Source organism: Cebus imitator, unplaced genomic scaffold, assembly GCF_001604975.1.
Source record: "Cebus imitator isolate Cc_AM_T3 unplaced genomic scaffold, Cebus_imitator-1.0 Scaffold241, whole genome shotgun sequence".
Classification (NCBI taxonomy): Eukaryota; Metazoa; Chordata; class Mammalia; order Primates; family Cebidae; genus Cebus; species Cebus imitator.
Window position 1 is genome coordinate 1580439 of NW_016107556.1, and position 14789 is coordinate 1595227.

Here is a 14789-nt window from a genome sequence, read left to right on the forward strand (position 1 = left end):
CAACAGCTGGTGCTGGGAAGATTGGCTAGCCACATGCAGGAGAATGAAATTGGATCCTCATCTTTTACCTTATACAAAAGCGAAGCTCAAGATGGATTAAGGACTTAAACCTAAGATCTGAAACTATAAAACTTCTGGAAGATAACATTGGAAAATCCCTTCTAGACATTGGCTGAGGCAGGGATTTCATGACAATAACCCCCAAAGCAAATGCAATAAAAACAAAGATAAATAGATGGAACCTAATTAAACTAGAGAACTTTTGCATGGCAAAAAGAAGTCAGCAGAGTAAACAGACAACCCACAGAGTGGGAGAAAATCTTTACAATCTGTACCTCTGACAAAGGGCTAATATCCAAAATCTACAATGAACTCAAATCAGGAAGGAAAAAACAAACAGCCCCATCAAAACCTGGGCTAAAGACGTGAATAGACAGTTCTTAAGAGAAGATATACAAATGGCCAGCAAACCTGAAAAAATGTTCAACATCATTAATGATCAGGGAAATGCAAATGAAAACCACAATGTGATACCACCTTGCTCCTCCAAGAATGGCCATAATCAAAAAACAGTAGGCGTGGATGCAGCGATCAGGGAACACTTCTACAGTGCTGGTGGGAATGTAAACTAGTACAGCCACTATGGAAGACAGTGTAGAGATTCCTTAAATTACTAAAAGTAATACCACCATCATTCTTCACAGAGTTAGAAAAAACAATTTTAAAATTCTTATGGAATTAAAAAAGAAGAACTACCATTTGATCCAGCAATCCCACTACTGGGTATCTATCGAGATGTAAAGAAGTCATTATTCGAAAAAGATATTTGTAGACACCTGTTTATAGCAGCACTGTATATATATACACACACACACACACACACACACGCTCATGGTTGAATAGTACTCCATCATATATATGTATGGAGTACATATACATATATATATATATGGAGTACAACTCAGCCATAAAAGTGAATGAATTAACAGCATTTGCGATGACCTGGATGAGATTGGAGACTATTATTCTAAGTGAAGTAACTCAGGAATGGAAAACCAAACATTGTATGTTCTCACTGATATGTGGGAGCTATGAGGACACAAAGGCATAAGAATGATACAATGGACTTTGGGGACTTATGGGGAGGAGTGGGAGGGGGTGAGGGGTATGGTGCAGTGTGTACGGCTCAGGTGATGGGTGCACTAGGATCTCACAAATCACCACTAATGAACTTACTTGTATAACTAAATGCCACCTGTACCCCAATGACTTAGGGAAAAATAAGATAATAAAAAAAATTTTTTAATGGAAATGGTGTCCAGAGATTAGTGTTGTAACTGCTGACAGTTTTAGCCAGGAAGGTACTCCTAGATGCTGTCTGCGTCTGAGAGTCCCAATGAATTCTGTAGTTTTTCTTTCTACCCTCATTTTATTATTTTTTCAAAATATCCTATTTTTAAACTATTTATTCTTTTACTAGATATTTGCAAATAAGTTCTTATACACCTATTTCTGGCAGGAAAAAATCTGTAATCTAAACCATCAGACACAGGTGTTCCCTCATACATATTGTGACTATAGAATAGAGTGAAAGATCTTAACGAGAGCAAGTAGCATGAGAGATGTAGACATAGAAAACAGTAACAGTAATTAGAGCTAATTAGGGTCCTGCTTATAGTCTTGTTTATCAAATAAATCATCAGTTCTTCCATTAGCGTTACTTGTTATAGATGATGTTGTTTTGATTTTACAAATATTTATTTCTCCAAAGTGCATATTCCTAGGACTCCTAAATCCATTAAGAGGCTTTTTATTAATGAGAGTGACAAGATATATCTTACCAGTCATTTATATATAATATGAGGGAAATTATGCCTTTCTGGAGTTGTGCAACATCGTAGTACTGTATCTTTTCTAATACCTATCTTCTAATGGAGTTATCAATAAGCTCTATTTGAATTTAAGAATAATGTCAATTTCATATTAATAAACTATGATATACATTATTTAATCTTTATAACTACTCTGTAAGTACTTTGCTTATTTTATGAATGAGAAAGCAGTCTCACAAAACTTCAATAATGTGCCCCAAGTCGTATGGAATTAGACTGAAACCTAGGTCTCTGTCACATCCAATATGTTAATTGTTCATCACCCATGGGACGTTGTCTTATCTGATTTTAGTTGTGAGTGTGTTTATATGACATAAAGTGTAGATGAGGTGGATAAAATAAATGTTTATAAGCTTAGAATCTGTGACTTTCTTCTATGAAAAATTATCAGTTGCTTCTCAAGTTGAATGGAAAAGTTAAACTTTGCACATGTCCTGTGAAGATCAGGTAGAAAAAGTGACTCTCTGGAAGTAAGGAGAGCACCTGCTACAGATAGAAAAGTAAAAGTCTTCTGAGTCATAAACAGTAACATGGAAAAAAAGGCAGTCATGTTTGAGAAAGTAGTTGAGATGGTCACTGAAGCAGCATGAGATCAGAGATTTTCATTTTCTACAGAGGTGTTCTTTTACATTTGATAGGCATTATACAATAGCAGACACACTAGTTGATTAAACCTTACCAATTGCTCCTTACTGTTATAGTTAGAAACCATAGGATTGTTACCCTCCCCTTAATCTACATGGAATTGAAATGTATTTTGTTAACCAAAAGAATTAAGGATTTAGTTGCCACACAAATGTAGAACCTGCAATGTAACTGCCACATGACTATTCTTGGTCCCATTAAGACTATGCACAATCAGAAGGGGAAAAAGAACACTAGTGCTTCTGATGAATCTAAGTCCATGGTGGTTATAGTTGCTTCTCTCTGTTCTTACTCTAAGATACTCTAGAAAATGTCAGATAGATAAAATAGTAGTACGTGGGCATGGAGAATGGGTAATGAATACACTATTACATTTTAAAAATGTAGCAGTCCCCAAAACCATTGATTGTTGAGTCAGAAGATAGGAGTTCAAATCTCTGCTTTCTCAGTTTTAACTCACACATGAGGCAAAACCCCCTCATCCCTGGTCTAGCATCAGTTTCCTTATTTGTAAAATGGGAATAGTAACAAAATATCTCCTTGTTTCTCATAAACTTATTGTGAGGCTCAGCTGATAAAAGGCTTGTGAAAGCCTTTGTAAAATGTAAAACATTATACAAATGTAGGGAACTGTAACTTCAATTCTGCATTTGGCTTTACTGAAGAACGTAATCTGCAATTGGAATTTTAACTATTAAATTATGAAATCATTGAAAAATTAGTAAGTGGTATATTTTAGTAAATTTGAGCTCAAATGGAAACAACTGAATTTAGTAATTATATTTTATAATGTTTATTTCAGTGTTTTACATTTTGGTAAACATGTGAGATCATAGGAAGTCCTATTAGATAGCCAATCTCTGTCTCTAGAGGGCACCAAAGGACTCAAATGTTTACCTGAATCTTGCTCTAGGTATGTATCTACATTTTTATTTTATTTTATTTTTAATCCTGAGAATTTTTATAACCACTTTTCTGCCAAAAGTGCTAAAATACTATAAGATATTTGTGATAGAATTAATTTTAAATTCCCAAGCACCTAATAATAATTAAAACAGCCCTTTAAAATATTGGTTATATAACTGGTTTTCTCTTGCCAGCTATCTTTGTTAGAGCTTTACTTTGATCATTATCTAATCTAATTATTGGAGGTACTGCTTTCATAACAAGTATTTGGCTCTAAATAATTCAGCTACTAGAACATTAAGTCAACAATCAAATATGTTTGTAAAACCAAGGAATGTAATTCACCAATTTTGCTTTTATTTCAAATGATAGAAAATAAAATGTAAAGTTTTGATGGTCACTTACAAGGTAGTCATGAGCTGTGCATTTCTTAAATGGTGCGTGGTATAACTTGAGAGTCTGTTAGTCCAGTGTCAGTTATAAATTCCCTTTATAGGGCAAAAATCTAATAGATACATTATCCACAATCTAAGATGATATGTACATTTATAGTGACATTAAACATAGCTTATGGTAGATTATACATGTAAAATTAAAGTAGAAGGAACACTTAAATTATTAATCATATCAAATTTATTTTAATCTTCTGATTTATTGGCTTCTTAATTACTACATTTAGAGATAGAGATGTAAGAGTGGAAACCAGGTGGCTGCTTGGGCAGAGCCCTCCTCTCTGGGTTGCAGTATTTTGGTCAGGCTAATTCTAGAGTAACAAGCCTGGGTTTGAATCCTAGAACCAACATTTACTGGCTTGATATTATGCAAGGTTTAAAAAAAAATCTCTTGAAGCCTCAGGTTCCTCAACTATAAATTGGAATTAATATTACCACCTACTTTAGAGAATCATTTTGAGTATTAAGTGAGATACATGTTGTATATAAAGCATATAGTTCAGTACCAGATACAAATAAAGTACTCAAAAAACACTAGCTATTATTATTACAAGAATTTTTAGAATGTATTGTCCAGAGACTCAACTATATTGGTGTGTTCAAAGGAGGGTAGACTATGTTTGGGGGTAAACAAGTTTTCACTGGTATTTAAATTATAGCATGACCTGCCTCTGCTATAAAATTTTAAGACTGTTTGTAAAGTCCTCTATAATTTCATTTCTATTTTAGTAAGTAGCATTATGTGATTAAATTGGATCAGAGATAGTTTGTAATATATGGAGCCTGTAAATCATATTTTTAAATCATATTTGTTTTGAAATCTGAAAATTGGGTTATAGGAGTGGCTGAATAAGCTTTAATATAAACTTGATTTATTTTGTAGAAGTGTTTTGCTACAGCAAAAATTTATGTACTATCTACCATATGGCCACGCATGAGTGTAGTGGAAATATTTATTGATAGTGATGATAATTTATAAATAATTGCTTTATAAAAGTTTTAAAGTTAGGCGATAATTTTAAAATTCTGCTTAGACTACATTTCTAAGAGATAATTAGAGCTTGTTTCCTATCTGAAAAAATATAAGCTAGAGAATACTCAGTGGCCATCCTAGACATGTATTGTCCCAAATTTGATGATCTCAAAAATAGATACTTGAGTCTTTGGAGGTATCATGAGCATGATAGTCAGAAAGCTTCAGTATACATTAGTGAATTTATCATTACAATTTTCTAATGAACTTTATTTTTATAATATGATAAAATTATCTTTCAAGATTATCTTCAGTTATCTTTATATTTGATACATATGTTTCTAGAAAACCAGAGTATCTTTAAAAAATGTAAATTTAAGTATTTTAAAGTATATCATAGAATTGTATTTTAAAGTGTACAGATTGTAATTTTCTTTGTACATGTGTTTTATGATTATAAGTTGATGGAAGATTTCCCCCTTCTTTATTCTCCTGGTAATCCTGTATAGGTTCATGAAGGATTCCTGGAGAGTAAAGTGTTTATTTCGAATAATACCAATTCATCAAATCCATGTGAGAGAAGAAGTGTTGACCTAAGGATATATATGCTTTGCTTTCTTCCATTTATAATTCTTTTGGTCTTCATTCGTGAACTAAAGAATCTGTTTGTACTGTCATTCCTTGCCAACATTTCCATGGCCGTCAGTCTTGTGATAATTTACCAATATGTTGTCAGGGTAAGTATAAAATGTTTTTAATCAAGCTCTTACCTTTTCTATATAAGTAAAGTTTTTGTTTACTTTGGAAGTAAAAGTAATGAAGTGTAAAGACCCTGACTTTATATGTGACACACAGTGTATAATCAGTAAATGTTGGTTTCTTTTAGGGGGATACTGTTGAGTTAGGAAAGTATATGACACAGAGATTAAACCAACAGGGTTTGTGGTCAGATCTTGAATCTTGGTAAATATGCTTCTGGGCTTTGGACAGTGCTTCAGAAGATAATAATACCTACCGTATTAGAGTTATTACGAGATTTAGGATTGTGTCCTTAGTACAGTGCCAAATGTGAAACCAGGTATTCATTAAATGTGTTATTTATTCCTTTAAAATTTGAACCAACCACAAGAGATGCATGTATATATATGTAAATCTACAATTTCCTTTCACTTCTGAACTTTTATTTGCTGCTACTGCTTCAATCCACTGCCACTACACTAGTCTGTAATCCCTTTATCTGAAGTGTGTGCAATAACCTCAGCTGATTTCATTGTCCATAGTCTGGGGATTCTTAATCCAGTTTCCTTAAAATAATCTATTGATAGGATTCAGGGATTCTTCAAATCCCTTAAAATAGTTTGCAAGATTTAGTATGTCTGTATGTATATATGTGTTTTGCTATTGAGCAGTTAATATAGCTTTCATCTTGCAAAGGTGCCAAAGACCCAAGAAGGGTTCCAGTCACCTCTCATCTAATTCATTTTTTATGTTATTTCCAAGGTAATTGTTGTAAAATCTGAGTGAAAATAGAGTGGAGAATGAATTTTTATTGGGCATCAGCAGCAGTGGTTGTTAACTTGGCTATATGGCTCTCAGCTTAGGCCTTGAGTGTACTTTCCTGTTGTGGCAGGAGCTAGACCTAGTGTGCAGAGCCTGGGACTTGCAGGTGGAAGCAGGTAATCAGGAGCATTTTGCTCAGATGGAATGTGTGGGCATGAGGGAAACAATTGCTTTTGGCAGTGAAGTCTTAACAGCTTGGCTATATTTAACATGGGATGCTTAAAGTGTTTATTGAAAGAATTATTCAGTTTTATAACCAAGCTTTGCTGTTGTGAAGCTCAAAATTTTATGATTTTTCTTTCATTTTAAATTATTTAGAATAAGTAAAGATGTAACCTGTCTTCCTTTTTTCTTCCTTTCTTTAGAACATGCCAGATCCCCACAACCTTCCAATAGTGGCTGGTTGGAAGAAATACCCACTCTTTTTTGGTACTGCTGTATTTGCTTTTGAAGGCATAGGAGTGGTAAGAATTTAGTCTTTATTATTATTTTTTAAAATCTTAATTCAACACAATGATTTATATAGTCTAGCTATATTTAAAAATGCATATTTTTCTTTTTTATTTCAATTTTCTTTATTCCTAGAAGACAATGTACAGTTTGGTGTGTTAGATTAGAATTATAGTTTAGTCCTTTCACTAATGAAGAGCTTAATGTTAGACATACCACTCAGGCTCTTTAATTCTCTTTTTCTTTATCTATAAAATGAAGAAATTAGCCAGATTATTTTTAACATTTTATTATGGAAAATTTCAAACCTATACAAAATTTAGAGAGTAGTGTAATGAACTCCTATGTAAATATCACCTGGCTTCCAAAATTATTAGCTCAAGGCGAGTTTAAAAAAATTTGTATCCCACATACTCAGACACATCTGAAGCATATTTTATAGGTTAGATTATTTGAAGGGAATTGAAATAGTTGCAAAATCACTGTTATATAAGAAGAGTTGGATATAAATTCTCCCTATAGTTTTATGAATATAATGTTTGTTTTGAGAAACAATGTTATCATAAAGCTAACAGCAAGATAAACTCCAACGATTCTGAGGATTCTCAGATGTTAAATATTTTCATTCAGGTAGCTCCTGGTTTATTTAAAGCCTAACATTTGTATACTTGGAGAAAACAGAGTCTTGCTGTCTGCTTTGCTCCATAGTTTATGTTTCATAGTCTGATGGTCTGATACGGAAGCAAAACCATTGTAAACATCTATTTATATTAACCCCAGACAAAATAGATCTAAAATAAAATTTTATACCATTTTACTTGGGTTTCTGCTGTCTCTGAATTTTTTTTTAGATAACTCTCATAAATTCTTACAAATTTTCACAGTTGCTTTTACTGCTGTTACAAACATAGCTGCAGATTTTCATGTTTGTCTTTTACTGGTGAGTGCTAGTTAACTATTGGATATTTCCTCTGAATCTCAAATTCAACAATTCCAAAATCTGACACATATTTTCTCGTCCAAAACCAGCTTTACTTTCTCATTTTCCTTTTTAGTTTTAACTTCAGTTGCTTAAGCTTGAAACACTGGAATGATTTCTTTTACTTTGTCCTTGGTTCCCTATTTCAATTGATAATTAATGTTGATTCTTCTTTTATATTTCTCAAATCCATTCCATAAAGGAGACTACAGGTATTGATCGACTTACGATCTATGCAACTTACGACCATTCAACTTTACAACCACAATCGCTAGCCATGACTACTCCGCGTCTGGCAGCGCAAACGTTGCCCAGCGGGGCGTAACGACAGTGCGGACCAGCTTCTGGCAGCACTACCGTCTCCGCGTGCACCATTTCAACTGTACATATAGACTACTCAACTTATGATAAATCGTGTTACGACCGGTCTGCCAGTCCCAATCGTGGTCATAAGTCGAGCACTAGCTGTATACATAAAATACCTATAATGCTGCGTGACACAGAGAAGGCCTCAGGAAATGTTCATTTCTTTCTCCTTCTCCCATTCTAGCTGCACTGACACCATTCTTGGCCAGTGCCCATATTTCCTGTCTGGGCTATCTCCAGAGCATCCAAACTGTTCTCTGCCCTCTTGCTGCTGTTAGCAATTAATGTTTCCATATGGAACTGACTGACTTATGTAAAAAGTGGAGAAATATTAGATTTGTCATCTCATAGAGTTATTATGAGGATTGCATAAGATGCTGCATGCAAAGCTTTTAGAACTATACCTTAAATATCATGAACACTCCAGTAAATACTTGCTATTATTATTATTACTGTGGTCTTTCACTATATGGCCAAGTTATACGGCTAAAATCTCAGAAGATTTGCCTTAAAAACTTGATTTTTCAATCATCCTTTTCTTATTTTCTTTAAAGGTTCTTTTTTCAATAAAATAAAAATTATTTGTTAGTTTTACTGAAATTGACAGACAGTAGATACAGGTGGCTGGATATAAAACCAGCTACAGATACATGTGTATACATGGGTTGGTATACATGCATATACTTCCTAGTTCTGTCTCCTGAGAGGGGCTACAAGCAGTGATACCCCGGTAGCAATAAACACACACTCAAATCTTTATTTTTAAATACCAGATCTTCATGTCTAAATACCATTCTACAAGAGAACCAAAGTTCTTTGGAGAAATAGCTGATTTTAGGGCTGAAGCAAGGAAATTCAAGATGAGGCCAAAGCTTATCTTGTAACGTCAGAAGGCAAGAATGTGTTCAAGAAATAAAAGAATAGAGGCATGTCAAAGGGGCAAAGAAGCCAACCTGATGGAATTTACAATGGCCAAAGCTGGAATAACATAAGTAACACAACAAATAACAGAACATTGGATTATAACTCAATATATAAAACAAATATACCTAAAGTCATGCTAAGGTACATACATACATACATACGTGAGAATCCTAGATAATCCTCCTCCCTCCAGGCATTATAACTAATCCCCTCCTACACCCCAGAGATGGGGCTGGGTTTAGGGACTTGCTCTCAATAAACAGAGTATGATGAGAGGGAAGTAAAGTAATTGTATAGCAGAGAAACTTGGCAAACACTACCTTAAACAACTGATGAAAATTAACTTCACCAGTGATAAATCATGTTAATAGCATGTGATGAGACAGGCACTTCACCTCTATGTTATCCTTCTCTAAAACTATAATACCAGTCCAGTCTTGAGAGAAACCTCAGACAAACCTAAATAGAGAGGCATCATGTAAAATATCAGACCAGTACTCCTTAAAACTGGCAGGATAATGCATAACAAACAAAGATTGAGAAACTATCACAGACAGGAGGCATGGTGACAAAATGCACTGTGGGTATCCTGGATGGAACTCTGGGGCAGAAAAAGGATATTAACTGAAAAAACTAATAAAATCCTAAGGAAATTTGCAGTTTACTTTATAGTGATGTACCAATGTTGGTTTTTAGTTGTCACAAATGTACTATGGTAATGTAAAAAGTTAACAGTAGGAGAAACTGGGTCGGGTATATAGGAGATCTCTGTGTTATCTTTGTAACTTTTCTGTAAATCTAAAATTACTACAAAATATAAAGGTTATTTAAAAAAACTGACACATTTGCCTGCCAAGAGCTGAGTTTAAATGTTTTTAAGAGTTTAAAAATAGGTAGTTATATATATATGTATATATACATACATATATGTGTGTATATGTATATACACGCATATATCTAAAAACATAAGTGTTGAAGTATATTTTCATTGCTATATATGTATGTATACACATATATATATATAGCAATGAAAATATACTTCAAGAATTCTATGTGTTTTAAAGTAAAAAAATTTGCATATAGGCTATAAACAACCAATTTGTATGTATAAGAGACACTGTTATTTTTAAATACTTGTATTCCCTTTAAAAAAATTATATTCTTTTCTTAGGTCCTTCCACTGGAAAACCAAATGAAAGAATCAAAACGTTTCCCTCAAGCATTGAATATTGGCATGGGGATTGTTACAACTTTGTATGTAACATTAGCTACTTTAGGATATATGTGTTTCCGTGATGAAATCAAGGGAAGCATAACTTTAAATCTTCCCCAAGATGTATGGTAGGTGTATCTGAATTTCTCAATACTAATTTATATATTCTATAACCATTGTTTGATGATAAAGGCGTGTTCTTAGATTTATGGTTTAGACTTTTACAATTTTTACTGTGATTTGCTGTAATCCCAGCACTTTGGGAGGCAGAGGCCGGTGGATCACCTGATGTCAGGAGTTCAAGACCAGCGTCTACTAAAAATATTAGTCAGGTGTGGTGGCAGGCGCCTGTAATCCCAGCTACCCTGGAGGCTGAGGCAGGAGAATCGCTTGAACCCAGGTGGTGGAGGTTGCAGTGAGCCAAGATCATGCCATTGTACCCCAGCCTGAGTGACAAGAGCAAAACTCCATCTCAAAAGAAAAAAAAAAGAAAATTACTGTGACTTATTTGTGCCATCTGGAATTTTTTCATAATCTTTGGTGGAGATCAAATAGGAATTTAGGATTGTTTTGGGATTTTTTTAAAAAAGATTTAAAGCTGAAGGTTGTTCCAAATCCATGTGAAGTATAAGAGTAGAACAGGGATTATTTTAATATGGACACATTTTAATAAAAAAATTAATACCTGTTCTTATTGGCAAAAACCCAAACACCTAGGGTTCCTAATAAAATAATAGATTACATTATTTATGGTCCTTGCTGTTTTGGTCAGCTTCATAGTATATATTTTCCAAGTCCTTTCAGAACACAGTTGGGACACATTATAAATAATAAAACGGTGCATCATCTTAATGTTCTCTTTAATACTGGAACCATATCCTGCTAAATTAAACATCATATATATATGATTTTTCCTTTTTCCAGAGATTTGTCTTTGGAAAATTTTCAAAGATAGTAGCAGTGATTACCATGCAGACTTATTTTCTTATTTACAAAATGGAAGGTAACTCCTTAGTTTTCGTATATACAAAGAATAAATGTGGAATTGCTGATTGAATTATTGTCACACTACTACCTTAGCTACTTGGATACAAAAATCTATGAAACCTTAAATGGCTTATTATATTAGTGAAAAGCAACAATAGCAGAAATTATCTCTTCTTACTGGCTTCCTGGTGAGAATTTGTCTGTCATTTAATAGTCATTTGAATCCTGGGCATTTATTGGAGTCAAAAATGTTGCTAGGTCAAATGTTTACAGGAAGTCATTTATGACAGAGCAGATGTACCTAGGATAGTTTTCAGATTGCACAAGGGGCACACATGTGGTGTGTCTATATTTTTTATTACAATTTTACTTTAGCTAACATAAATGTATTTCAAAATGGAAACATGTTGCAAATGTTATAAATATATTTCAAGGTGGAGTCATAATTATAAACAAAATATATGGTCACATAGCATTTATTTTATTAACTCTTTATAGTTAATTATATAATTTTGTTCCCTTCAAATGTGCTTTTTGGTTTCTTTTTGATAATATGAAACTAGCAGCTTAATGAACTAGAATTTTAAACAGCTTAGAATAAGAGAATAAAGGCTAAAAATATGGTAGTATAGTTCATCTTTTCAAATACTATACAATGTTTAGAAAATAGAATGATATTTTTTCCTCATTTAGAATAATACTTAAAGCCTGGCATAGTGGCTTATGTCTGGAATCCCAATTCTTTGGGAGGAAAAAGTTAGGAGGATTGCTTGAGGCCAGAAGTTTGAGACTAGCCTGGACACATAGCAAAACTCCAAATCTACACAAAATTTAAAAATTAGCCAAGCGTGGTGGCCCAAGCCTATAGTCGCAGATATTTGGGAGGCTGAGGTGGGAGGATCACTTGAGCCCTGGAGGTTGAAGATACAGTGAGCTGTTATGGTACCACTAAACTCCAGCCTGGGAGACAGAGATTTTGTCTCAATAATATTAATAACAATAATAATACTTTGACTAAGTCTTAAAAATGATCATTTTAGAAATAAATTTGACAGTTAATGTCAAATATAAATGTACGTGGAAATAATGTCAGAATTCTTTCTTGTTCTTATTTACAAAAGTGTGTAAGGAGTATTTTATGGGGGAAGGATCTGAAGTGGGGAGTGTCTACACATTCACATTGAAAGGTTCATATTCCCTGGCACATCAGAATGTGATGCAGAAATAATGGGAAAGGATGAGAGAATGCTTTTGGTATTCACAACTTAATCTTGGAGGGTGACACTGTCCCTGAAGTAGTTTCAATTAATTCTTCCCTTTTCCCATAGCCCTTTTCTACATCTCAGATTATTCCTAATTGCTGTGACTTTCCAATTAGGATGGAACTAGTAGAGACTCTCAATTTAAAAGGGACTGCTAGATAATAGTTTCTATTTAAGGAAGTCTAGCTAGACACCACTTTTCATTAGAGGAAAGCCTAGGAAAAGCATCCTAATTAACAACAAAAATCTGGAAAAAACAGGAAAGCAAGTCAAGATAAATATTTTCCTTTAGAGAGCTTGTGTTGGTTAATGCCTTTGCTCTGTGGAGATATGCCTTATGCAGCCTATGGTCTATTTCTGTGTGGACTCTGCAGTTGTGGGACAGTTAAAATAATATTCACAGCTGGGGGATACAAGAGAAGAGTTACTTATCCCTTTTTATAGTCATGGCATTCTCTAGAGTGAGAAGTTTGGACTAGAATAATTATGGGATAATATCTAATATTTCTTTCTTAATATACTATGTATGAGCCTCTCACTTCTTTCCTGTGCTTCACACAAGAGGCTGCAGAAGTTAGAGATGGTGCAACATACTCTGTTGGTGGACTATGAAAGCCAGTGATGTTATAAGAATGCCCTAGACATTTTGGGAGGCTGAGGTGGGTGGATCACGAGGTCAAGAGATTGACACCATCCTGGCCAACATGGTGAAACTCCATCTCTACTGAAAAATACAAAAAAAAAAAAAAAGCCGGCATGGTGGTGCGTGCTTGTAGTCTCAGCTACTTGGAAGGCTGCGGTAGGAGAATCACTTTAACCCAGGTGGCGGAGGTTGCAGTGAGCTGAGATCACGTCACTGCACACCAGCCTGGTGACGGAGTGAGAATCTGTCTGAAAAAAAGAAAAAAGAGTGTCCAAGAGAACTAATGCCTACTAGCTATGAATAGCGATAAAGGGCTTTTGGTACAAATTGACAAAGTCTCAGAGTTTATTAGGGTTATTTCTGCAAGGAAAGATTGAATTTAAAAAAGGCCATAGGATAAAGCAAGCATGGATTAGAGAAGCTCCAATTTGTTATTATTACTCTTAATCTTTCTGAACTGTTGTCCTCAAGATTCTCAACCTGAGCATCATGAAAAGTCCAAGAGGGAAAGTGACTTACCGGGTTATTTCCAAGGGTAGCTTCTGTATTCATTCTTGAGAAGCAGAAACAGTCCCAAGTTGGGTTTAAAAAATTTTAAGATACTCATAGCTGATGGTTGATTTATTAGCCAATGTGGGGAAAAGAATAAAAACATTATAAATTTTGATATTCTATGTTTTCAAAACTAATATTTTCACTGGAACATTAAGTTGTGTTCTGTCTATAATCTGATTTAATATATTGTCTGAAAAATAATTATTAAAAATGCATTTCTGTTTTTTACTAAGGTATTAAATTCTTTACTATCATTATAATAGATTTTGTTTCTAAGCATAAATCCATTTATTCTTTGAGGTGCTATTAATATTTGTCATCTTGAATGGTTGTAGTTTCTAAGAATTACCTATCCATAACTATTTTGATAAATAATAAGTATCAATCACCTATTAATACTAAGTGCATTGAAGGGATATACAGAGAAGAATAAAACATAGTCTCTAACTCTCAGGAGCATTGTGAGCAAGGAGTTTTAAAAAACCCTTTAATGTATACTAAATGTTGTTTATAGTTGTTTGATGTTTTTGTATACCCTCAAAACAAATTCCTGTGACTTTAAGAAAGTTTATTATTCTTTAGAAAGAAGATTTACTGGGTAGATTTTTCCTTTCAACTTTCTTCATTTCTAAAATGTAGTACAAAAGAAGCCTTACAATAGATGCTGCCTAAAACCAAAATGAAGAAAAAGTTGTGATAATATCCATACAAAAGTTAAGTAGAAAAAAATAGTTTAGAGTGATTGAAAATATAGATGCCAAACATAGAAATAAGTGGGTTCTTGAAACAGAAAAGGAGTAGGAGTGAATTCATACTGAACTATGGCACTTTTTAAAGATGCTCTTTTATTTCTCTATAGCTCTTCTTTGGTTGATTAGTAGATATACCAATTTCTAAAACATGCATACCATTTTATTTATCATTTTAACTCTGTGTCACGCCAAATAATAATGTTTGCATATAATTAATGCTATGATTCTTA

General features: G+C 33.7%; 1 protein-coding gene across 3 annotated transcripts in view; it reads left to right on the plus strand.

Annotated features, from left to right (window-relative positions):
- SLC36A4 (solute carrier family 36 member 4) overlaps nucleotides 1–14789 on the plus strand; it is a 51085-nt gene that overhangs the window by 20269 nt on the left and 16027 nt on the right. For all 3 annotated transcript variants that reach the window (XM_017498432.2, XM_017498433.2, XM_017498435.2), the window contains 3 exons: nucleotides 5378–5605; nucleotides 6794–6892; nucleotides 10319–10488. In XM_017498432.2, the coding sequence (XP_017353921.1) occupies nucleotides 5378–5605; nucleotides 6794–6892; nucleotides 10319–10488 (497 nt within the window). The remainder of the gene's footprint in view (nucleotides 1–5377; nucleotides 5606–6793; nucleotides 6893–10318; nucleotides 10489–14789) is intronic.